Raw genomic sequence first — 27180 nt, forward strand, 5'->3', positions numbered from 1 at the left:
CTCAAACTTCTGGGCTCATGCAATTCTCCCGCCTTGGCCTCCCAAAGTGTTGGCATTATAGGCCTGAGCCACCTTGCCCAGCCAAGTTAACTGATTATTTTATAAATGAGAAAAAGTCATTAGGGAAATACCTAAGAAAATTTAGACTTTCTGTTTTCCCGTAAAAAGCTCCAGATAGCTTGATTTCCAGGTTGTATTTGCTTTTCAGCATTTTACTGCTTGCTTCCACATTGTTAGGCTTTGTCTATTGTCCTGGGTCTGTTTCTGTCCAACTCTATTATTACACTGCTAATGTACAGATTTAGAAACCAACTATTCCAGTTTATAAGAAAAGTATGTAAAGCAGGAGTAAATTTATCCATGATAAGAGCCTATAAGGAAATCCATTAAATTAAACCCACAGATTTTAGTCTATCAATTCTAGTTGCTAAAAAGCATTTTGTAATTACCTTCTCGTTCTCATCCATGTCTCAAAATGGAAATAACATTAGGTACATGAGGTTTTAATATAATTTATATCAGTCCTCATAACTTTTTTTTCTCTTGAGAAAATCCAGTCTTTCTGAATTTTTTAAACCACTTTATTGAGGTCTGGTTGACATGTAAAACACTATACATATTTAATGTATTCGACTTAATGAGTTTGGGGATAACTATACACTGTGAAGCCATCACCACCAGTCTTCTTGAATTTCATTTTATACTACCTGCTGATCAGATCCTTCTTAAAAGTATCTTAAGTTCATATCAGTTATTCTAAAATTAATATTCATGAGATATATTGAAATATTTTATCTTTATTTCTGAGCTTTAGTTAATTTTATATTTATTACTCTCATTAAATTTTGGGTCTTTCTTCCACTACTTAGGAAACAATGTTATAACTTTATAATAACTTCCAACAAGATTTACAACCTCTTTAACATCTTTAGCTGCTACTGATTCTAACCAAAAAAGACTAGATAATTATTAGAATTAACAAGATTCTCATTAAGACTCAAAGGCATCAAACTATTCAACTTGTCACAACATCAGTCCTTATAAAATACTTCAAAAATCCATACATGGTCTATCACTCTAAATTCCAAATAAAATTAAATTTCTAATGTGAAGAGATTTTCAACTTTTTAAATTGTTGGGCCAATTGTGAAATGTTGAAAATTTTAAGTTTGCCTTGTAATGAGGAGTAAATTAGGGAAGAATTTTTGAAATTTAGATAAAGCCATCAAAAAATAAAGTTTAAACATGATTAATATGCTTACAATGGGTCACATTAACAGCAACAATAACATTAAATTAGATGTTATCTTAAGAATACATTGAGATAAATAAACTGAACAAAAATAAGCAGGATTTCATCCTTTCACACAAAATCTCTATTCCATGCAGAGATCAAATAAATTTCCACATACAAAAAGATAAAGGATAAACAAAAGGCAGGAAAAACACTAAAGCCCATAAAAAGCTCTCCCTCCACTTACAAAAACATTGACACTATGTAGGTAACAATGCCAACATCACTTCTAAATTCCATTTAGTTTAATTCAAGTTTCAATTTCACTTACCTTTCGTCTCTGAGAGATGTTGAGGGCACCAAAGTCATTAAACAAAGATGAAGCAGGTGATGTTAGAGGATCTGAAAGGTAAGTTACATAAATTTCCACACATAAAACTTGGGTAACCCACAAAACTAATAACTGTTTAACTTGACAATGCCTATAAAATAAAAATCAAATGACACAATTAAACTTAGTACCTAACACACAGTTATGTTCAAATATTTTCTGAGCAAATAAAACACCAACTGGTGAACCAATTTGCTCAAATATTCAGGACAGATCTATTTGACTAGAACCAAAAGAAAAATCAAATAGAGAAAAAAACCTGTTAACCATACTATTGTGAGTGTGTTTATGAAGGCAGTAAGTTGACCTAAAGTAAATAAAGGTTTATAATCTTGAGACCAAATCTTGGGAAGGATAAAAAGGAGGGTGAGTGGTGGGGGCAGTGTCAACCATGGACTCTGAGAGATCCTGTCTTGGATTTCAACATATCAGCAAGGCTTTAAAACCATTTACTCTACAAACTATTCCATATTTTAAAGTCTATCACCAGATATTTGATATTATTACTAAAAAGATAAAGTAAAATATTAAGTTGTTAAAGACAGAAATAATAAATTTTTCAAAGTTTATTTCAAACATGAAATCCAAAGATTTTGTAGGTTCAAAATTCCACTACTCTGTAGAAAGAAGTTACAAATAAAATTACATATCTTAATTATTTCTCACTTTACAAATGAGAAGAGTCTCTCAAAAGGCATGCGTGAGATATACTTAAATATTTATCTTCATTTCTGAGCTTTAATTTTTTATTTATTAATCTCATTACATGTTCTGCTAAATCCTAAAAAATATATTAAATGCCCTTACGTAAAGGAACCTTAAATCTCTTCACAATGTAGTACATATAGACTGCTGCTTCATTTCTCTGCCTTCTTCTTCCTGGTTTTTCAGACTTACCTTCATTAAAATTAACATGAATTTAATATTAAATAACTAACAGTGCAAAGAGCAAGATGTTAATAAAATAGCATGACAAATTTTTTTTATATAACTTATACACTTTTCTTTTTTTTGATAATAGAGACATAGTCTTGCTATATTGCCCAAGTTGGTTTCAAACTCCTGGGCTCAGTCAATCGTCCCACCTGAGCCTCCCAAAGTGCTGGGATTACAGGCATGAGCCACCACGCCTGGCCTGGAATCTGAATCTCAATAGTTAGATCTGAGTGGGAAGATAATAATTTTCATTTTCTTCTTTATACCCGTTCACAATTTTCAAAATTTCTACAATGGTTGTATATTACTTTTAGAGTAAGAAATATATACACAGACACACACAAGCAAAAGGGATCAGGTCTTACCATGGCCTGAATATGGTTTGGCACTGTCATTTAGAAGGCTTGGGGAGCTGCTACTATTAGTTATTCTCTGAAAAACAAAATATTTATTTATAACATCACTGAGGAATACAGAAATAAAAGTATCCAACCAATTAAGACTGGCTCTCTTTGCTTCTTCCCCTCCAATCTACTGTTCACATTACTGACAATCTAATCTTCCTGTAAATATTACTGCTTGGATTACAACTATGCAAAAACCACCACATGAAATGAAAATTTTACTCACTACCCAGGTATCTAAAGCCAAAGCTACAGACCTATTTTGAATTGTGCTTCCATAACTTATTAGGCTGGGCAAAACACTTAACTAAGTTTCCTTGTCTTTAAAACATAAATTCCAGTATCCACTGAAGAGGGTATCCGTTGACTATGAATAAAATGGGTAAATGCTCTAATACCCTTTCTCAATTTGTACTACCATTCATACACCTTATAGAGCTTACAAAATTAGGTATTTTCTGTTCTCTAAACACGTTCTATGCTTTCTAGACTCACTCCATAGCCTGTATGGTCTCTCCATCCTGTAAGGCCCTTCATCCCATGCCCACAAATCCTTGTCTCATATATAACATCTAACTCAATGCCTTAAAAATTATAAGTTAGGAATTTCTAGCTCTGGCTTTAATTCTAGAGTCCTGAATCTGTTTACTCAACTTCTTATTTAATGTCTGCATAATTTTAAAAGAGAAGAAAAAAGCTAAGTTCCTCAGGTAATTTTAATACAAAAATATATATTAAAAAGTAGCTGAAATTGTGGCTCACAGGCAGTTAAAAGAAAGTATAACTATACATTAAACTAGTTATATTGTTCATAAAACATAACCATTTCTATATATGGCTGTGCATGTTTCTTTATAAACAACTCTTAGAGTGCATATCTACACGAAATAAGTAAAGGTTAAAATAATTCAAAAAAGCATTGGTTTCATACAGACCCTTAAAATCAGTCCAACTTGAAGTATAAACACCAGGCCAGGAGTGGTGGCTCATGCCTGTAATCCCAACGTGTAATACCTCCTTTGGGAGGCCACGGCAGGAGGATCACTTGGGCAACACAGACCTCATCTCTGCTAAAATTATTAGCCAGGCATGGTGGCACACACCTGTAGTCCTATCCACTCAGGAGGCTGAGGCAAGAGAGGAGTATCGCTTGTGCCTAGAAGGTTGAAGCTGCAGTGGGCCATGATTGCGCCACTGCACTTCAGCCTGGGTGACACAGCAAGACCCTGTCTCCAGAGAGAGAGAGGGAGAGAAATGTAAAGATGAATTTCTCTTGTGTTTAAATATCCCATTGTAATAATGGAGAAAACCATCCAGTAGTACATCACAGAAACTAGAAAGGACAATACATTGCCTTTACTATTATGGCAGTTTTCCAATTAAAAACACTAGAATACTTTCCAATTTTATTCAAATTCTACAAAATTGTGCAATATAATCAACAAAAACTAATCTAAACACAAATCTCCTAAGCATTGCATGCAGTCATAAGATAAAGGTGAAAAAAAGAGCCAAAAAGAACAGTGGGGTTAAAAAAAATTCCAAGACATTTTTAATGTAAAATGCCCCAAGTACTATGACTTTAAATTTAACATTTTAAGAATTAAACAAAATAAAGCTAGCACTATGCTTCTATATCCAAAGAATATTCCTGAGAGGACACACAGGAAACTTGTAACCAGTAATGGTAGCTACCTCTAGGAAGGTTAACTGGAAAAGTGATGAGTAGTGACAGGAGGGAGGCCCTTTTGTAACTTAACTTTCATAATACATGTATAATCTGCTCAAAACATAATTTTAAAATTGCTATCACTACCAAGTTTAACTAACATACATACAAAACACACAAGTGAAATTAGTCTCTAACTACCCTCTACATACTCCCGTCACTCTTGCCCCTAACCCTACCAAACCCCCACTTACGAAAGCTCTCATTAACTCCAACCCCATGGGAGATAGTTTACCTACATTTCACCCATCTCACTGCCTCCTAAAATCTCACCTCCCACTCAACAAATGTAGGAATAAATGAAGACTATATGTCCTCTGGCCCTAGAATAAACTTCATAGTGCAATATAAATTTATACTAAGGATACCTGCATCAGGGGATATTTTGTGTCTACAGGGCTTCCAAATCCATTGACTCCAATAAAGCTGGTGCTAAAATAGGAATCTGTGAGACTTGTATCAGTTAAAGCACCTCCATCCATTCCTGGAACTGAAAGAGAAGGAAAATTCAAGTATTTAAAATTATTTCAGAGGATGAAACATTGATTTCACTTCTGTGTTTCCTAAGTAAGTTGTATCAAATCTGTCACACTTATTTTTATTTACCAGTTCGTAACAGGTAGGATCAAATAAAATTGGGTTGGCTCCAGAAATCTGTTAAACAGTGCTCAAGCTGACTAATTATTTCCCACAGAAATAATTTATTTTCTATGAATCACCAAATAGCCCCCAGGCACAATATGATTAAGTTTCCACCACTTGCATTTCCAGTTTCCTCATCAAGTTTTCTTTCTTCAACTCAGTAAAAGGACAACAATTTCTCCTGTGAATCACTGGATGGTAAACAGAAGCAATTTTCTCAAGACTGTTTCTCACAACACATCTTTTGAAACAAACCAGTAGACTCACACTAACTCAAAATTCAGGGGGAACAAATTCTGCAGAGGTAGCAATAGGATGGAATTCAGGAATACTGATAGTTCTCTTTAGAGTTTAGGGTAGGATGATATTGAAGGATTGTAGAACTATTAGGGCACTGAACGGGACACTGTGTCTTAGATGTTACTTCCTAGTTAAGTGCTTAGCATGCAGCTATTTTCTAATCTGCTAGTTTAACAATAAGGTGGGCTGCAAGTAGGCTTGCTCTTCTCCAGGCAGTCACTGAGAAACCCCCTTCAACCCCAGTAAGAAGCAAACTACAAAAATGTGGGTAGAAGGGATGTTGGGTCTCTTTGGAAAACAATCTGAGGTAATTATTATTTTCTTCTTAGTTTTTAAAATTTATTTCCCAAAACATCCATAATGAAAATGTACTGCATTTATAATTACAAAAAGTTTATTTTAATGGTTCATATCTTTTAGTCATGACAACTTCAGGATATGGCTGAAGAATATCATCAGAAACACCTAAATATATAGAAAAAGTTCATCTTTAACAAGAAATTAGAAACAATGTGAAATGGGAAAAAAAAAAAGAACTATTTATTATCTGAAGAATGCAAACCCTTTTAATATCAGGCCCAGAGAGGTATTAAAATGAGACAGCAGTCACAGCCTACTCCCCACTTTGAGCTATGTGCTCATCTCCTGAAACTGCCTGCTATTGCCGTAAGTAGCTATAAATTAACCTAATAATGTCACATTGGACACTGTAACCATCACCCTACAGCTTAACAATGTATAACTGAATCAATGTTATTTCTGTAAGCCAATGAGAATTACTGACACACTTTCACTCCCTGTCCCCCTGTTTTACCTTTAAAAATCCACTACCGCTAATCAGAGGATATATTCAGGGCAACTTGAATCTATGCTCCTGGGTTGCAATCCTCAAGTCTGGCCCAAATAAACTCTCTACTTTTCTTTTGTTTTTGTAGAGATGAGATTTTGTTATGATCCTCAGGCTGGTCTCAAACTCCTGCCCTCAAGTGATCCTCTCATCTCGGCCTCTATAAGTGTTGGGATTACAGGGCCACTATGCCTGGCTGACTCTCTCTATATATTAATTTTGCCTCAGCTTCCTCCTTGTAGGTTAACATGTCTAACAACAGAAGAATGATTAAGTAAATCCATTGAAAAATGACTATGAAATAATTCAAAGTCATGGTAACTAATGTCCAGGATATGTTTAAAATATTTCAGCAAAATAGAACTAAAATAGGAGGACAGACAAAATAAGACTGGGAAAATATCAATCATTGTTGAAGCTGGGTGACAGGGATGACACTATCCTCTCTACTTTTATCAAAGTTTAAAATTTTCCATAATAAACTGTTATAGAAAATGATAATAAAGACTAAATAATTTTTTTTTTTGAGACAGAGTCTCGCTCTGTCATCCAGGCTGGAATGCAGTGGCGTGATCTCGGCTCACTGCAAGCTCTGTCCCCTGGGTTCACACCATTCTCCTGCCTCAGCCTCCTGAATAGCTGGGAATACAGGCGCCCGCCACTGCGCCCGGCTAATTTTTTGTACATTTAGTAGAGTCGGGGTTTCACCGTGTTAGCCAGGATGGTCTCAATCTCCTGACCTCATTATCCACCTGCCTCAGCCTCCCAAAGTGCTGGGATTACAGGCGTGAGCCACCGTGCCCAGCCAAGATTAAATAATTGTATGTGTCTGTGACACTGTGAAAGAAATACATATTTCTTTTGTCTTCGTCTATAGTTCCTGGTACAGAGCTCCTAAAAAAACTTCTTTCCTAAGTGATAGGTGCTAGGAGCATCTTTGGTTCAAATATTTGGTCTCTGACCTCAGTTCCTAACACAGACCTCCTAAATCCCTTGGAATTTCCAGGGTGATAGGAGTAGCTTTTGTTCTAATGAGGTGACTTGTTAGGTACCTAGACGGGAGCTGTTCCCCAGAAAGACCAAGCCCTGATTACAAGTTTGGATCTTTCAGCCCTACCCAACCATCTTCCAGTGAGGAGAGAGGGGCTACAGGCTGAGTTAATAATTTCCCTTGCCTGCAAGATGAAGCGTCCATAAAAATCCCTCAACTGTGGGGTTCAGGGAGTTTGTGGGTCGGTGAACACATTTATGAACCAGGAGGGTGGCACACCCCAACTCCACAGAGAAAAAAGATCCTTGTTCTATCTACCTTTTCATCTGACTGTTCATCTGTATCCTTTGTAATAAACCAGTCAAGCCAAGTGTTTCCCTGAGTTCCATGTGCCATCATAGCAAATTATCAAACCTGAGGAGGGGTCGTGGGAACTCCCAATTTGTAGCCAAGTCGGATAGAAGTGTGGATAATCTGAGGACCTCCTACATGTCACTGGTATCTGAAGTGGAGAGCAGTCTTGTGTGACTGAGCTCTTAACCTCTGGAGTCTGCACTAACTCCAAGTAGTGTCATAATTGAATTGTAGGACACCCATGTGGTAACCAGAGAATTGGAGAATTGGCTGGTGTGGGAAAAAAACTCCACACTTGTGGTGTCAAAAGTGTTGTGTGAGAGTGTAGTAGAGAGAAAACAGGAGCAAGTTTTGTTCCTTTCTAGTGTAATAACCATTTACAATGTGAAATGAAAGGGGAACACATTTTTATTTGAGGGTAATGATGTGTGCTTACACATACACACAAAAAAATGACTAAATATGTCAAAATGTTAACAATTTTGGGTCATGTGGTTAAAAGGAAGACGTTCAGCCAGGCGCGGTGGCTCACGTCTATAATCCCAGCACTTTGGGGAGGCCAAGGCAGGTGGATCACCTGAGGTCGGGAGTTTGAGACCAGCCTGACCAACATGGAGAAACCTCATGTCTGCTAAAAATACAAAATTAGCCAGGCATGCTGGCACATGCCTATAGTCCCAGCTACTCAGGAGGCTGAGGCAGGAGAATCACTTGAACCTGGGAGGCAGAGGTTGTGGTGAGCCAAGATCGCACCATTACACTCCAGCCTGGGCAACAAGAGCAAAACTCCATCTCAAAAAAAATGAAAAAATAAATAAAGACGTTCGTCATTTATCTTATGACGTTCTTTACAATGTAGTTATTTTCACAATGATGATGATGATGATGATGATGATGACAGAGCAATCCATAAGGGGAGAGGTTCCTCCATTCCTTAAGGCATCTACTCTTCACATTTTCCTAATAAAATAGAATGGTTACTCCAAAATAGAGTACAATTCTAGAGTAAAATTGTTTTCTAATATAGCATTTTTATTTTAAATGCTTTTCACTTCAAAGGCTTTTATTATGTTTATTAATTTCAAATCCAATTTTCTCTTTTCACATTTTGTACAAGCCAATAGAACAATTATTGAACATGCCAAGAATTCAAATATCTATGGTCAATGTCTTGTCTTAATAGAATTTTTAATTTCCTCGAAAGCAAGGTCCACTGCACATAAGCAAAATGAAATATTGGTAAAATTAATGAATATTAAACTGTTGTCAGAGGACAATAAAACCATCTTATAAAGTTCCCACCTTTTAATAACACCTTATCATTAAGAAATAGAATTTGTCCCAATAAACACACAAATTTCTGGTAGTGATTTTCACTGTATTAACACTGGTATATATATTCCTTTCAGATACACAACTTTGATAGAAGAAGACTTATGCTTCCTAGCAGAGGAAACACCTGACTGGACTTAACCAAAACAGGGGTAGGTGGCAAGGGAGTGCTGATATGGCCAGTAATCAATGGCTAAAATTATTATTATTATAATTATTATTATTATTATTATTATATTATTATTATTATTATTTTGAGACGGAGTTTTGCTCCGCCGCCCAGGCTAGAGTGCAGTGGTGTGATCTCAGCTCACTGCAACCTCTGCCTCCCAGGTTCAAGTGACTCTCCTGCCTCAGCCTCCCGAGTAGCTGGGATTACAGCCGCCCGTCACCACGCCCAGCTAATTTTTGTATTTTTAGTACAGATGGGGTTTCACCATCTTGGCCAGGCTGGTCTCAAACTCCTGACCTCATGATCCACCCACCTCAGCCTCCCAAAGTGCCGGGATTACAGGCGTGAGCCACTGCACCGGGCCTAAAATTATTATTTTTTAAAGTAAACATTCCACACACACATATACTTACATTTGACTTTTCTTGTTTTGGAAGGGAGAAAAGAGGAATAGATACTTGGATTGCAGTTAGGAAAAATCGCTAACAAATGACACATTATTCCATGCTATATAGATCATAAATATATTAATTTTTTTAAATTACCAAGAACAGGCACATATCCAACCTACTTCACCAGCTGTTCAAAGAGAAAATACAGCCAGGCGCGGTGGCTCACGCCTATAATCCCAACACTTTGGGAGGCCGAGGCAGGCAGATTACCTGAGCTCAGGAGTTCATCTGAGACCAGCCTGGCCAACCTGGTGAAACCCTGTCTCTACTAAAAATACAAGAATTAGCTGGGCGTGGTGGTGGGCACCTATAATCCCAGCTACTTGGGAGGCTGAGGCAAGAGAATCACTTGAACCTGGGAGGTGGAGGTTGCAGTGAGCCAAGATTGCGCCACTGCACTCCAGCCTGGGCAACAAGAGCGAGACTCCATCTCAAAAAAAATAAAAAATAAAAACCAACAAAAAAAATGAGAAAATGCATGTAGAATACTTTTAAATTTAAATTACTTAAGTGTAAAATATGTGAGTGACCTCAATTACTAAGAATATATCATCAAGAATTTTTCAGTCCTTCAATGCTTTATTTTTGCAAGCTACTTTAAGTAAATCTTACACTGTTTCCATGGACTAATAGTTTGCAATTCACTTTTTTTTTTTTTTTTTTTTTTGAGACAGTCTCGCTCTGTCACCCAGGCTGGAGTAGTGGCGTGATCTCGGCTCACTGCAAGCTCCACCTCCCGAGTTCACACCATTCTCCTGCCTCAGCCTCCAGAGTAGCTGAGACCACAGGTGCCTGCCACCACACCCAGGTAATTTTTTGTATTTTTAATAGAGACGGAGTTTCACCATGTTAGCCAGGATGGTCTCAATCTCCTGACCTCATGATCCGCCCGCCTCAGCCTCCCAAAGTGGTGGGATTACAGGCGTGAGCCACCGCGCCCAGCACAATACACTTTTTTTTTTTAAAGAGAGTCTCGCACGATCTCGGCTCGCTGCAACCTCTGCCTCCCAGGTTGAAGCAATTCTCCTGCCTCAGCCTCCCAAGTAATTGGGATTACAGGCATGTCCCACCATGGCTGGCTAATTTTTGTATTTTTAGTAGAGACAAAGTTTCACCATGTTGGCCAGGCTGGTCTCAAACTCCTGGCCTCAAGTGATCCACTTGCCTCGGCCTTCCAAACTGCTGGGATCATAGGCGTGAGCCACTGTGCCCAGGCTGCAATTCCCTTTTCCATAAAAGCTCTATTGCCATCTGTATTAAAGGTTTATTATTACTTCCCTAATCTGAAACCAGAAACGCTCCAGAATCTGAAACTTTTTGAGTGCCAATGATGCTCAAAGGAAATGCTCACTGGAAGATTTTCAATTTTTGATTTTCAGGTTAGGGATGCTCAACAAGTAGGTATAATGCAAATAATTCCCAAATCCAAAAATATTTGAAATCCAAAACACTTCTTGCCCCAAGCATTTCACATAAGGTATACTCAACCTGTAGAACTATTAATTACATCTCTGTGTGCTATGGTCTCAATGTGTCTCCCAAAATTGATATATTGAAACTTAATCCACAATGTGATATTACTGAAGTGGGACCTTTAGAAGGTGATTAAGTCACAAGGACAGAGTCCTCATGAATGGCATTAGTGCCTGTATGTAGAAAAGAGGTGTAAAGTGAGGCAAACTTTCAACGGATAAACTAGGATATTTGACAGGATAAATCACTAAGCAAAGTGTTGAGGATGCTATATTGCTTCTCTTAATTGCTTATAGTAATATGTGAGAAATGAATTAAAGATTTTTTTGTTGTTTGTTTTGTTTTTTGAAGCAGGGTCTCAGTCACCCAGGCTGGAGTGCAGTGGCGCAATCTAAGCTCACTGCAACCTCAGACTCCTGGGTTCAAGGAATCCTCTCACCTCAGGCCCCCAAATAGGTGGGACTACAGGAATGACCCACCATACCCAGCTAATTTTTTTTTTTTTTTTTTTTTTTTTTTTTTGTAGAGACAGGGTTTCACCATATTGCCCAGCCTGGTCTTGAACTCTGGAGCCGGAGTGATCCGCCTGCCTCAGCCTCCCGAAGTGCTAGGATTACAGGCATGAGCCACCTCACCTGGCCTAAAGATCAAATTTACAATCAAAAGGGAAGCAGGACTTAAAAATTTGGAAAATTCTCAGCCTTGCTAGGTTGTAAAGATTAAAAATGGGTATTGGGCCGGGCACAAAGGCTCACACCTATAATCCCAACACTTTAGGTAGCCGACATGGGCGGATCACCTGAGGTCAGGAGTTTGAGACCAGCCCGGCCAACATGGTTGAAACCCCATCTCTACTAAAAATACAAACATCAGCCAGGCGGAGGCTGAGGCAGGAGAATCACTTGAACCCAGGAGGTGGAGGTTGCAGCTAGCTGAGATTGTGACACTGCACTCTAGCCTGGGCAACAGAGACTCTGTCTCAAAATAAAAAACAGGGGGTGGTATTGGAAGAGAGTACCACAAGCATGACCAAGCGACCTTTTGATAAGGAGACTGACCAGCCTGGGCAACATAGCGAGGCCCCATCTCTTAAAAAAAAAAAAAAAAAAAAAAAAAAAAAAAAAAAAAAAAAAAAAAAAAAAAAAAAAAAATTTAAGATAAAAAAATTAAATAAAATGAAAAGGTAAAGAGATTCATATAGATACAAAGAAGCAGCTGATATTCACCAAGACAATGGAAGAATGAACCCAAAGACATTTCAGATTGCTTCAAGGCTGCTACTCCCCACCACAGGCCCACAATGGCAGAGCCTTGAGCACAAAACTGTTTTCTAGGGAGAGGCCCAGTTGCCCAGGGTTGCCTCACATCTCTGCTCCCCTTATTCCCAAGCAAGACTCCCTGACTACCCCCACTGTGGCTCAAGTGAGGCCAAGTGCAGCTCAGGCCTCCACTCTGGAGGGCAAAAGTGGGCACAAGGGGTAAACCTTGGTGATGCCCACATGGTGCTGACTCTTCAGGAGTGCACTACACTCAGAGGCATAGCTATTCCCACCTAGATTTCAAAGGATTCCTCAGAAAGCCTCAGGGGCTAGATAGAGAACTGCCAAAGGGGCAGGCTGCAGCAGAGCTTTTACCAGGGTTATGTCTAGTGAAGTTGTGAAGGCGAGGCTGCCCCCAGAGACCTCAGAACTGTGCAGCCACCAGCATGCAACACCAGCCTAGGAGAGCCAGAGGCTCCAGACTCCAAACTGTGAGAGTTGCATTAGGGGTTGCCCCAGGTAAAGCCATAAGGGCATGGTTCCCTGAAGCCTTCAGGACCCACCCCCAGTTCCAGTGTGTCCAGAAGGCAAGAAAAGGAGTTAAACAAGATTATTCTCAGGCATCCAGATTTAATGTTGCTTGCCTTGCTGGGTTTTGGGCTTTCTTGGGATCTGCTATCCCTTTCTTCTTTCCAATTTCTCCCTTTCTGAATGGAAGTATCTATCCTATGTCTGTGCTACCATTGTATTTTAGAAAAGTGTAACTCGTCTGATTTCACGGGCTCATAGCTGGAGAGCAATTTGCCTTAGGATGAATTCCTTGAGTCTCATCCATACCTAATTTAGATGAGACTCTGGACTTTGGACTTTTGAATTGGTGCTGCAAGACTTTTGAGACTATTGGGATAGAATTAATGTTCTTTGCATGTGACAAAGACAAGGATTTAAGGGGTCAGAGGCAGAATGCTATGGTCTGAATGTTCCCCCGACCCCCTGCAAAATTCATGTGTTGAAACTTATCAATGTGACAGTATTAAGAATTGGGGCCTTTAGATGGTGATTAAGTCATGAGGGTGGAGCATGCCATGATGCTAATGGAATTAGCACCTTCATGAAGCACAAGGAAACTGTTAGACCCTTCCACCATGTGAGCAGGTGGCAACAGCACCATCTTGAAGCATAGACAGCAGCCCTCATCAGACACCAAACGAACCCACACCTTGATCTTGGACTTCCCAGCCTCCAGAATTCTGAGAAATAAATTTCTGTTCTATAAAAATTACCCAGTCTCCAATATTTTGTTAAGAGCTGCAGAAATGAACTAAGACACTATAGAATAATAACAAATTGAACAATCATTATAGATATGAATCCACATCTGAATAACAACGTTATTGTTATGGCAAGGTTGATATTCTTTTTATTTTATGGTTAAGCAAACTGATTCAGAGATTATAGCTTGCCCAAAGTCACAACATTAGTAAATGGTACACCTGGGACATAAAAGTGATCTTGCTACTATACTAAATAGTCTTTCAAATTTTTAAAAGAAATGGGGCCAGGCACGGTGGCTCATGTCTGTAATCCCAGCACTTTGGGGGAGGCTAAGGTGGTATTATCACTTGAGCCCAGGAATCCAGGACCACCCTGAGCAACATAGCAAGACCCCCATCTCTACAAAAAAAAAAAAGATATACAAGTATAAATCAAGAGACAAAATTTCAAACTTTGGACCAAAGGATCCTACACCTAACAAATCAGAACTTCGGCTGGGCACACTAGCTCATGCCTGTAATCCCAGCACTTTGGGAGGCCAAGGCAGGAGGATCACGAGGTCAGGAGTTCGAGACCAGCCTGACCAACATGGTGAAACCCCATCTCTACTAAAAATACAAAAACTAGCCAGACGTGGTGGTGCATGCCTGTAGTCCCAGCTACTTGGGAGGCTGAGGCAGGAGAATCGCCTGAACCTGAGAGGCAGAGGTTGCAATTAGCTTAGATTGCGCCACTGTGCTCCAGCCTGGCAACAGAGTGAGATTCGGTCTAAAAAAAATACGAGGAACTTCTCCATCTGTCAGCAGTTACCCCACAACTATTAAAAGATAAATGTACACAATAATAACCTACTTTTTAAAAAAATCCAATCTTGCAGCTTAATTTTCTTCTTCAGACTTAACCTCTCTTAATGAATTGAGTCTAATTCTCCAAAAACATCGTACTAGAGCAGTGTTACTCAAAAGGTCATCTACGGTCAAGAAACTTGGAAAATTCTGGGGGAAAATGAGTAAAAACAAGTAAATCCATTTCTTTACTGTACAACTTCCCAGGATGTGTGTATACAATGTGAACTGTGATAATCCAAAAAGAAGTCAGAGTACTTCCCAAATTTACTTGACTAGGGAACCCTTTCTACATGGAGCATCTTCAGAGACTAGAGTTCCATCATAGAAGACATTTTCCAAAAAGTAACCAGCTACAAGTGTTGAGTAGGGCATTACAGAGAAGATGCTGGCGAGGCTCACGCTAAAGGATGAAATCCAAACTTCTTAGTTTGACATTCGCATATCCTCAACAATTTGTACTCAACTATGATGCTAATACTTCCTACAAGGTGCTGAGTTTGAGTCTCAGTTCTGCCATTTACTGGCCACAAAGTCTTGGGCAAAATGCTTATAAGATGCAGATTATGCCATCAATTATAAAATGAAAATCATACCATCTACCAAGAAAACTTCAATTAAGAGTTATGAAAAACAATATCTTAAAGTTATTTTTAATAACTGTACAACTCTATACAGTTATTAAAAATAACTGAATTGTACTTATAATAGGTGAATTTAATAGCATGTAAATTACATTTCAATAAAGGTTTTGTTTTGTTTTTGAGACAGCTCTGTTGCCCAGGCTGGAGTGCAGTGCCACAATCTCAACTCACTGCAATCTCCGCCTCCCAGGCTGAGGAAATCCTCCCACCTCAGCCTCCCGAGTAGCTGGGACTACAGGCGCACACCACTATGCCTGGCCAATAAAACTTTTTGTTTAATTAGTAGAGGAAAAGGGGGATTATTCAGCAAATGGACCAAAGACAACTGAGTATCCATCTAGGGAAAAAACTGAATACCTTACACCAATATTTACAAAAGATTAAAGATCATGGCGTAAAGTAATAAAAGTATACATCTGCTGTAAGATCTTTACAAGAATCATAATGACTGAACTTTCTCCTCCAGTCACAATGATATACTCATTATATGCTTAAAATCTCCCACAATTTACCATCTGGAGTATAATCAATTTCTAATATACATACTCAAGACTCAGGTATGATGAGAAAGAAAAAATACTTGGAGTTAACACATTGAGTGTGAATCCTATTTGTGCCATTTACATACTATATGAGCATGAGCAAGTAACTGTAAATTTCATTTCTTCATCTGAAAAATGAGGTTAAATACCATCTCAGTCATAGGGTTGTGGTGTGGAATCAAGTGAAATAATCTACGTAAAGTGCTTAGCATGTTTTCTAACAGGTCATCATAAACATTATTTTTTAATTCGCCCTTCTCTAGAAAGTATTCCCCAATTATTCCAAGCTGTTAAAACCTTTACCTCTTAAGACACTATTTATATCATTCATTTGACAAAAAAAAAACTTCCTTTTGACTTTTTACTACTGTCTTCAACTACAGTATTTAAGCCTTTAAATTTTCACAGATTTCTGTACTATCTACTAATGTAAATTATCTGATCTTTGTTTTGTTTTGAATTTATTTTTTATTATTTTTTGTAGAGACAGGGTCTCATTATGTTGCCCAGGCTGGTCTCGAACTCCTGGGCTTAGGAAGTTGAGGCTGCAGTGAGCTGTCATCATACCACTGCACTACAACCTGGGTGACAGAGCGAGACGCTGTCTCAAAAAAAAAGCTTCCTGGGCTCAAGTGATCCTCCTGCCTTGGCCTCCCACAGTGCTGAGTTTACAGGTATAAGCCACTGCATTTGGCCTTAAATTATCTGTAACTACACTGTATGTATCTGTAATTATGCACACCTTTCACTCTTTGGTATTCCTTAATCTAATAGCACATTTTTGTTAGGTTTTTTGTTTTTTAAGCTTGGTGGCAAGAAGTTGTTATTTTTGAGAAAAAGTCTCCTTCTGTCGCCCAGGCTGGAGTGCAGTGGCATAATCAGCTCACTGCAGCCTCAAACTCCTGAATTCACGCAATCCTCCCTCCTTGGCCCCTCAAAGTACTGGGACTACAGGCATGAGTTACTGAGCCCAGCCTAGCACATTTGTACAAACATTTATTTTCAATTAAATGCTTTTTTTTTTTAAGGCAAAGTCTCACTCTGTTGCCCAGGCTGGAGTGCAGTGGCATGATCTCAGCTCACTGCAACCTCCACCTCCTGGGTTCTACAGGTGTGCGCCACCAGGCCCATCTAATTTTTTGTATTTTTAGTAGAGGTGGGGTTTCGCCATGTTGCCCAGGCTGGTCTCAAACTTGTGAGCTCATGCAATCCACCTGCCTCGGCCTCCCAAAGTGCTGGGATTACAGGCATGAGCCACGGCGCCTGGCTGATTGCCTCCACTTTTCCAATGAGGAAATTGAGACCTCAGAGATGCCAGATGACAGTACAGTGGGTGCAGGCCCAAGAAACAGGGGCTCCTCTACCCCCTCAGCAGATACTCACACCATCCTTTTCTTTATCGGATTGTGGAATGAGCACAGACTTTTAACAGATACTGACCATGAGGTCTGTTTCAGCCAGCTGCCAACTACTAACCTTCAACAATATACTTAAGTCTCAGTTTCTTCCTGTGTAACAATAAAACAGTAGCATCTACTTTCCAAGGTTGTTGTGATAATTCAGTATACTGGCATGCCCAGTTGATATTAGGTGCCAAATCCACTTATTTATTTGCAAAAAGTAGCCTGCTTTTTCTGATGAAATACTAATATGCTCTTTGTAATAGAGTGTGTTAGGAAAAACTTTCCATGTAGGTTTTTCTCTTTTTAATTTTAAAGTAAATGATAAAAAGGTAGGCTGGAATATTTTACACATCTGTTATAAAACCCACAGAAGCTGTCTATAAGAGAAGACTCAAATCCAAAGCAGGTGGACAAGATATACTGTCTGTTTGAAGAGCTGGAATTCCCTCGAAAGTTCACAAAGGAAAAAGTCAAACTGTCAGAAAACGGTAATTAGTGACTATAAACACTGTGCTTCCTGCCCTTATGATAAAGCTTCTGTGGAGACAGTCATGAAGAGAACAAGTTCAAATTCTCAATTCTCTACCTAACTCCGAAGCTGCATAAGGCATTTCAGGTTATTATCTCATTTGTTTAACCACACAACAGTTAGAAGTTCAAGTGTCCCCCCCAACCTCCACCACATTCCTATGCTGAAGTCTTAATCCCCTGTACCTTGGAATGTGACCTCATTTGAACATAGTCACTGCAGATATAATTAAAGATGAGGTCATTAGGGCAGTCCTAATGACTGGTGACATTATAAAAAAGGGAAATTTGAACACAGATGCACACGAAGGGGAAACATCAAGATGAAGGGAGTGATTGGGAAGATGTTTCTACAAGCCAAGAAATGTCCAAGATTGTCAGCAAACCAAAAGCCAAGGGGAAAGACATGGAATAGATTATCCTCCACAGCCCTCAGAAGAAGGCAATCCAGCCAACACCTTGGTCGTAGACTTTCAGCCTCCAAACCTGAGACAACCAATTTCTGTTGTGTAAGCTCCCCACCCCCGAAAACATACAATAGAGTCACATAATATTAAATATAGGTTAAACTAAAAATACAGGTTAATAAAAATATTTCAGTCAAACATTAAACTCAGACATTTTGAAATAGCCAAGATAAAAAAAGAGAAAACAGAGTTTAAAAATTGCTTGCTTAGTAAAATAACAAATACCAATTTGAGCAAAAACCATTTTTCCTAGTACTAAAACTCTTTGAAGAAATTATTACAAGGATTTTTCCATAAAGAACATTGAACACCATGACATCTTCAAGACAACTGAAAGATTTCTTGAAACACTTTTTATATTTATTCACAATAGAAGTACAGAAAAGAATATTATGCCACAACTGAAGTGAAGTAATTCCATAAAGAACTAACGATATAGCTCAAGTACTTAACTTTCCAGCAATCTAAATGGATCAATCTCTCCCTCTTAAACTCTCATCCATTTGCTGTGAAACATTCAACCCTAGTTCTGATAGATTAGACAGATAAAATAATGCCAAGTGTTACTTATTGACAGGTTTATATGCACAATCCCAACAGTTCTTTAAGATATATATGGTTATTTCTCATTTTAGTGACAGTGTCAGAGTTGAGATTTAAAGCCTTGTCTTATTTCAAACATTTCAAAAATCACTACACTACATTCATCTCACTCAATCCTAATCTCCTAACTCACATTTCCAACTGCCTATTACTAAAAGTCTCTAAGACATGTGACAAGTACTTTAAAAACTTAGTTATCCTTGCCTCCCTTCTCTCCCTTATGCATCCCAAGTATCTGCTTCACCAAATCTCTCTAAAATGTGCCCCCTCTAATTCATTTCCACTGCCCTAAACCATGTCCTTAGCGTTACTCCCTTTAGCTATCGAAAAGACCGTTCCAAATGATTTCCCCATTTGCATCCTTAGAAGTCAAGAAAAGCCTACTATAGTTATCTTTTCAAAATAAAGAGTAAAGCCGGGCGCAGTGGCTCATGCCTGTAATCCCAGCACTTTGGGAGGGGGACACGGGTGGATCACCCAAGGTCAGGAGTTTGAGACCAGCCTGGCCAACATAGCGAAACCCTGTCTCTACCAAAAATACAAAAATTGGCCAGGCGTGGTGGCGTACACCTGTAACCCCAGCTACTTGGGAGGCTGAGTGAGGCAGGAGAATCACTTGAACCCAGGAGGCGGAGGTTGCAGTGAGCCGAGATCACACTACTGCACTCTAGCCTGGGTGACAGAGCGAGACTCTGTCTCAAAAATAAAAAATAAATATTAAAAAAAAACTTTTATTTCAGTTTCAGGGGTATACATGCAGGTTTGTTACATGGGTGAATTACATATGGCGGGGGTTTGGTGTACAGATTGTCACCCAGATAATGTGCACAGTACCCAATGGGTACTATTCCCTTCCTCACCCTCTTCCTACTCTCCCTGCTCAAGAAGTCTCCAGTATTGGCCAGGCGCAGTGGCTCACACCTATAATCCCAGCACCTTGGGAGGCCGAAGTGGGAGGATCACCTGAGGTCAGGAATTCAAGACCAGCCTGACCAACATGGTGAAACCCCGTCTCTACTAAAAATACAAAATTAGCCGGGCATGGTGGTGCATGCCTGTAATCCCAGCTACTAAAGAGACTGAGGCAGGAGAATCGCTTGAACCAGGGAGGCGGAGGTTGCAGTGAGCCAAGATTTGTGCCATTGCACTCCAGCCTGGGAAACAAGAGTGAAACTCCATCTCAAAAAACAACAACAACAACAACAACAAAAAAACACAAAAAAAAACCCAGAAGGCTCCGGTGTCTATTGTTCCCTCTTTATGTCTATGTATACCCAATGTTTAGTTCCCACTTATAAGTGAGAACATGTGGTATTTGGCTTTCTGCTACTGCGTTAGTTCATCTAGGATAATGGCCTCCAGCTCCAACCATGTTGCTGCAAAGGACATTACCTTGTACTTTTTTATAGCTGTGTGGTAGTCCATGGTGTATATGCCCCAAATTTTCTTTATCTGGTCTACCATTGATGGGCATCTAGGTCACTTCCATGTCTTTGCTATTGTGAAGAGTGCTACAATGAACATATTCATGCATGTGTCTTTAGATGACAGAACAACGCATATGCCTTTGGGTATATACCTAAAAATTAAATTGCTGGGTCAAATGGTAATTCTAAGTTATTTGAGAAATCATGAAACTGCTTTCCCCACCAGCAGTGTGTAAGTGTTCCCTTTTCTCTGCAACCTCACCTGCATCTGTTATTTTGTTAATAATCGTCATTCTGACTGGTATGAGATGGTATCTCATGTGGTTTTGATTTCCGTTTCTCTAATGATTAGTGACGTTGAGTTTTTTGTTTTTTTTTTTTTTTTTCCTGAGATGCAGTCTTGCTCTGTCACCCAGGCTGGAGTCCAGTGGCGTGATATCCGCTCACTGTGAGCTCCGCCTCCCGGGTTCACGCCATTCTCCTGCCTCAGGCTCCTGAGTAACTGAGACTACAGGCGCCCACCACCACACCCAGCTAATTTTTTGTTTATTTAGTAGAGACGGGGTTTCACCGTGTTAGCCAGGATGGTCTTGATCTCCTGACCTCGTGATCCACCCGCCTCTGGCCTCCCAAAGTGCTGGGATTACAGGCATGAGCCACCACGCCCAGCCAACGTTGAGCATTTTTTCATACGCTCATTGGCTGAGTATATGTCTTCTTCTGAAAAGCGTCTGTTCATGTCCTTTTGCCCAGTTTTTAATGGAGTTGTTTTTTGCTTGTTAATTTAAGTTCCTTATAGATTCTGGGTATCAGACCTTTGTCAGATGCACCATTTACAAATATTGTGTCCTATTCTGTGGGTTGTCTGTTTACTCTATCGATAGTTTCTTTTGCTATGCAGAAGCTCTTTAGTTTAATTAGGTCTCATTTGTCAATTTTTTGTTGTTGTCACCATTGCTTTTGGCATCTTTATCATGAAATCTTTGCCGGGGCGTATGTCCAGAATGGTATTTCCTACGTTTTCAAGGGTTTTTATGGCTTTAGGTTTTACATTTCAGTCTTTAATCCACCATAAGTTAATTTTTTGTATATGGTGTAACAAAGGTGTCCAGTTCCAATCTTTTGAATATGGCTAGCCAGTTATCTCAGCACCCTTTACTGAACAGGAAGTCCTTTCCCCATTGGTCGTTTTTGTCAACTCCATGGAAGATCAGATGGTTGTAGGTGTGAGGCTTTATTTCTGGGCTCTCTATTCTGTTCCATTGGTCTATGTCACTGTTTTTGTACCAGTACCACGCTGTTTTGATTACTACAGCCTTGAAGTATAGTTTGAAATCAGGTAATGTGATGCTTTGCTCTTTTTGTGTAGGACTGCTTTGGCTATTCAGGCTGTTTTTTGGTTCCATATGAATTTCAGAATAGTCTTTTCTAATTCTGTGAAGAGTGTCATTGGCAGGTTGATAGGAAAAGCATTGAATATTTACTTTGTTTTGGGCAGTATGGCCATTTTAACAATATTAATTCTTCCTATCCATGAGCATTGAATGTTTTTCCATTTGTTTGTGTCATCTCTGATTTCTTTTAGCAGTGTTTCCTAATTATCATTGTAGCGCTCTTTCACCTCCCTGGTTAGCTGTATTCCTAGGTATTTTATTTTTCACGGCTATTGTGAATACGATTGCATTCTTGATTTGGCACTCAGCTTGGATGCTCTTGGTGTATAGATATGCTGTGGATTTTTGTACATTGATTTTGTATCCTGAAACTTTGCTGAAGTTGTCAGATTTAGGAGCTTCTGGGCAGACTATGAGGTTTTCTAGGTATAAAATCATATCATATACAGAGATAGTTTGACTTCCTCTCTTCTTATTTGGATGCCTTTTATTTCTTTCTCTTGCCTGACTGCTCTGGCTAGGACTTCTAGTACTATGTTGAATAGCAGTGTTGAGAGTAGGCATCCTTGTCTTGTTCCAGTTCTCAAGCTTTCGCCCATTCAGTTATGATGCTGGCTGTGGGTTTGTCATACATGGCTCTCGTTATTTTGAAGTGTGTTCCTTCAATGCCTAGTTTATTGAGGGTTTTTAACATGAAGGGATGTTGAATTTTATTGAAAACCTTTTCTACATCTATTGAGATGATAATATGGTTGTTTTTAGCTCTGTTTATGTGACGGGTAACATTTATTGATTTGTGTATGCCCAACCAGTCTTGCAACTCGGGTAAAGCCTACCTGATCATGGTGATTTAGTTTTTTGGTTCTTTTTTTGACAGGGTCTCTCTCTGTTGCCCAGGTTGGAGTACCATGGCCCAATCTCAGCTCACTGCAACCTCTGCCTCCCAGGCCCAAGCCATCCTTCCACCTCAGCTTCTCAAGTAGCTGGAACTACAGGCATGTGCCATCACACCCAGCTAATTTTTTCAATTTTTTGGTAGACATAGGTACTCACCATGTTACACAGGCTGGTCTTGAACTCCTGGCCGCAAGCAATCTACCTGCCTTGGCTACCAAAGTGCTGAGACTACAGGCCTAAACTACTGCTCCCAGCCTGGTGGATTAGCTTTTTGTTATGCTGCTGGATTCAGTTTGCTAGTATTTTGTTGAAGATCTTTGCATCTATGTTTATCAAGGATATGGCCTGAAGTTTTTGTTTTTTGTTGAGAGTCTGCCAGGTTTTGGTATCAGGATGATGCTGGTAATTGAACGAGATAGGGAGGAATCCCCTCCTCTTCCATTTTTTGAACAGTTTCAGTAGGAATTGTACCAGCTCTTTATATTAATATGTCTGGTAGAATTCGGCTTTGAATCCATTTGGTCCTGGGCTTTTTCTGGTTGGTAAGTATTTTATTACTGATTCGATTTCGGAATTATTGCTCTGTTCAGGGTTTCAATTTCTCTCTGGTTCAATCTTAGGAGGTATATTTCCAGGAATGTATCCATTTATTGTAGGTTTTCTACCCTACATGCATGTGTTCATAATAGTCTCTGAGGGTTTTTTGTATTTCTGTGGGGTAGGTGGTAATGTCCCCGTTGTCATTTCTGACTGTGTTTATTTGGATCTTCTTTTTTCTGTATTAGTCTAGTTAGCAGTCTAGCAATCTTATTCATTGTATTAAATAACCAACTTCTCTTTTCACTGATCTTTTGTATGGTTTCTTGCATCTCAACTTTATTCAGTTCAGCTCTGATTTTGGTTATTTCTTGTCTTCTGCCAGCTTTGGGGGTGGTAAAACACAGATCTTATCATATCACTTACTAGCATAACCTAGAAGGGCCTTCACAACGTGGCCACAGCTTATTATCTGGTACCACTCTCCATAACTGGCCTATTCTCTAACCACATCAGATGACTACAAAACTATGAATAGTGCTTCCTCTCAAAATCTGTGTCATTTCTCATCTACCTAGAATGCCCTTTTCTACCAGGTATGTATGCCTCATACATCTTTTGAAAAATATTTCGAATATCACCTCTCAAAATATCCCTGAATAGAGTTTGTTATACATTTTATATATATGTGTGTGTATATATGAGATGCGTATATATATCATACTATGTCATAATTTATAATGTCAAACTCCTTTATTAATCTATGCACTCACAAATGACCAGGGCTATGTCTGATACATCTTTGTTTTTTAATTTTTATTTTTTTTCGAGATGGAGTCTCACTCTGTTGCCCCAGGCTGGAGTGCACTGGCGCCATCTCGGCTCATTGCAGCCTCCACCTCCCGGGTTCATGCAAATCTCCTTCCTCAGCCTCCCAGTAGCTGAGAATACAGACACATGCCACCACGCCTGGCTAATTTTTTTGTATTTTTGGTAGAGACGGGTTTCACTATGTTGGCCAGGCTGGTCTCAAACTCCTGACCTCAAGTGATTCACCCGCCTCAGCCTCCTGAAGTGCTGGGATTACAGGCCACTGTGTATTACAGGCCTGATACATCTTTGTATTCCCCAATATCTATACAATACCTACCACAGAAATGTTAAATATATGTTTAATAATTAAGTTACATTCTCTAGTCAGTGTCCAGAGAACACATACACTACGTCATTTAGTAAACAGTGAGTTACCTGCAGAGGTACCAGACCTCCAGGGAGGAAAGTTAACATTGTTTTAAAAACTGCAAAGTCGCTGGGCACGGTGGCTCACGCCTGTAATCCCAGCACTTTGGGAGGCTGAGGCAGGTGGATCACGAGGTCAGGAGATCGAGACCACAGTGAAACCCCATCTCTACTAAAAAAAAAAAAAAAAAAAAAAAAAAATTAGCCGGGCGCAGTGGTGGGCGACTGTAGTCCCAGCTACTCAGGAGGCTGAGGCAGGAGAATGGCATGAACCTGGGAAGCAGAGCTTGCAGTGAGCCAAGACCGTGCCACTGCACTACAGCCTAGGTGACAGAGCGAGACTCCGTCTCAAAAAAAAAAAAAGAAAAGAAAAAAAAAAACTGCAAAGTCAGGCCGAGCGTGATGGCTCACACCTGTAATCCTAGCACTTTGGGAGGCTAAAGTGGGTGGATCACCTGAGGTCAGGAGTTCGAGACCAGCCTGACTAACATGGCAAAACCCTGTCTCTACTAAAAATACAAAAAATTAGCTGGGCGTAGTGGCGGGCACCTGTAATCCCAGCTACTTGGGAGGCTGAGGCAGGAGACTCACTTGAACCCTAGAGGCAGAGGTTACAGTGAGCCAAAATCGCGCCATTGTATTCCACCCTGGGCAACAAGAGTGAAACTCTGTCACAAAATAAATAAATATATAAAAAATACAAACTGCAAGGTCTATCTGGCAAACTAGCTCTTAAGGAAGTTGTCATATCTATGCACCAAGATAGCCACAGCAATGCCTATAGTAAGAAAAAAAAAAATCCCGAAACAGAAATTTTAGATGAATCAAGTGGCTTAACGACAAGTACCCAGCTGAGATCCCACTGTTTCACTGGAGTGTATACAGTACACTGTTTTGACCTGAACATGTTTATGATACACATTATTACCTAGCCTCTTCAATCAGAAAAGAACTGCAGTGCAGTAAGACTCCGGTAAAAACAGCTGATTCTAGGGAGTGCTGCAATACCATAGGCATTCCAAGATGAACTTACTACAAAATTGAACATCAACAACTAAATAAATTGGGCTCTTGGGTGAAGCTACTTAGTATCATCAATCTGAATACTCACTGAAAATTATCCTCCAATAAAGCAGTTTTAGTTTGAGATCTATGCCAAGATAATTACTATTTTCTACATAATCGAAAACTGTCAATAAAGCAATAAATGGCCTAAAAAGTTTTCCATTATTGTTTTCCAGTAATGTGGCTAGAAATTTAATAACAGAGAGAAAATTTTATTCCTAAAACCAGCTTACTTGTCACATAAAGTATCAGTTTAAGATCATCCAAACCCATGGATAAGCTCAGAAGGCTAATGCTGAATTTTGGAGAAACTAGCAAACCACATGCATTTCCAATTATTTTGCTAAATCTTGTAGTAAGCTAGCATCTGGAGGGTTCGGTTTGGGTTCGTCTTTTGTATGTGTGTATGTTAGTTATCTTTACTGATTCTTTTTCTGATTATAAGAGCCTTGAGGAAAAAATATTCAGAAATATAGAAATCAAAGTTTCCCATCATGCCACCACAGAAATACTAACATTAACAACTCAGTGCTATCTCTAGATCTTTTCTTCTTACATATCTTTTAAAAGTGTATTACGACCGGGCATGGTGGCTCACGCCTGTAATTTCAGCACTTCGGGAGGCCGAGGCAGGAGGATAACAAGGTCAAGAGATCGAGACCACCCTGGCCAACATGGTGAAACTCCATCTCAACTAAAAACACAAAAATTAGCCGGGTGTGGTGGTGGGTACCTGTAATCCCAGCTACTCAGGCGACTGAGGCAGGAGAATCGCGTGAACCCAGGATGCGGAGGTTACAGTGAGCCGAGATCGCGCCATTGCACTCCAGCCTGGCAACAGAGCGAGACTCGGTCTCAAAAAAAAAAAAAAAAAAAAAAAAAAGCGTATTATACATACTGTTTTGTAACTTCTTCCTATTTAGTAATATATTTTAAGTATCTTGTCTGTATATAAAACTCTTGCTTGTTTTTACTGCTGTATGATATCCTGCTATATGGCTAACACCCTTATTAACGGGAATTTCACTATTTTCAACTTTTCACTACCTCAGATCAGCTGCGGTGAATAACTCTGTACATATATCCTGTGTTTCTATAGAATGAGTCTCACAATAAACTATTGTGCCAAAGGATGTGGACATCTTAAATTTTAATGAATACTGACCTCTAAAAGCGTCATATCAGAGTGTCTTTTCCCCCCCATACCCACACAAACACTAGGTATCAACAATCTTTGTGCTCTTATGAACTTGAAAGGTAAAACATAAATAAGTGAATGCCTGTTTTAATTTGCTTTTATTCACTTGTTAGTAACTTTTATATACCTATTGGCCATTTGTATTTCTTCTGTAAACTGCCAGAGTTTTCTGAAGGGCTGTCATTTTTTCAAATGGGACATTTATCTTTAGCTCCATGCTAACCTAACCATACAAGGGTAGCTAATTAGAATAATCTAGCAAAGATTGAACATTCGTCTCACAAAAGGACTCAACTGCAATAAGATATACAGTTTTTTTTGTTTTTCGGTTTTTTTTTTGACGGAGTTTCACTCTTGTTGCCCAAGCTGGAGTGCAATAGCACCATCTCAGCTCACTCCAGCCTCCGCCTCCTGGGTTTAAGCGATTCTCTTTCCTCAGCCTCTTGAGTAGCTGGGATTACAGGCGCCCACCACCATGCCCAGCTAATTTTTGTGTTTTTAGTAGAGACAGAGTTTCACCAGGTTGGCCAAGCTGGTCTCAAACTCCTGACCTAAGGCAATCCACCCCCCTCACCCTCCCAAAGTACTGGGATTACAGGC

At 39.4% G+C, this 27180-nt stretch overlaps 1 protein-coding gene across 4 annotated transcripts in view; it reads right to left on the bottom strand.

Moving 5' to 3' along the window:
- Positions 1–27180, bottom strand: part of PAN3 (poly(A) specific ribonuclease subunit PAN3) — a 158597-nt gene that overhangs the window by 117542 nt on the left and 13875 nt on the right. For all 4 annotated transcript variants that reach the window (XM_030818587.1, XM_003270216.4, XM_030818588.1 and 1 more), the window contains exons 2-4: positions 5063–5184; positions 2927–2993; positions 1566–1636 (exon numbers count right to left, since the gene is read on the bottom strand). In XM_030818587.1, coding sequence (XP_030674447.1) covers positions 1566–1636; positions 2927–2993; positions 5063–5184 — 260 coding nt within the window. The remainder of the gene's footprint in view (positions 1–1565; positions 1637–2926; positions 2994–5062; positions 5185–27180) is intronic.

Source organism: Nomascus leucogenys, chromosome 9 (assembly GCF_006542625.1).
Source record: "Nomascus leucogenys isolate Asia chromosome 9, Asia_NLE_v1, whole genome shotgun sequence".
In the NCBI taxonomy this organism is placed as follows: domain Eukaryota; kingdom Metazoa; phylum Chordata; class Mammalia; order Primates; family Hylobatidae; genus Nomascus; species Nomascus leucogenys.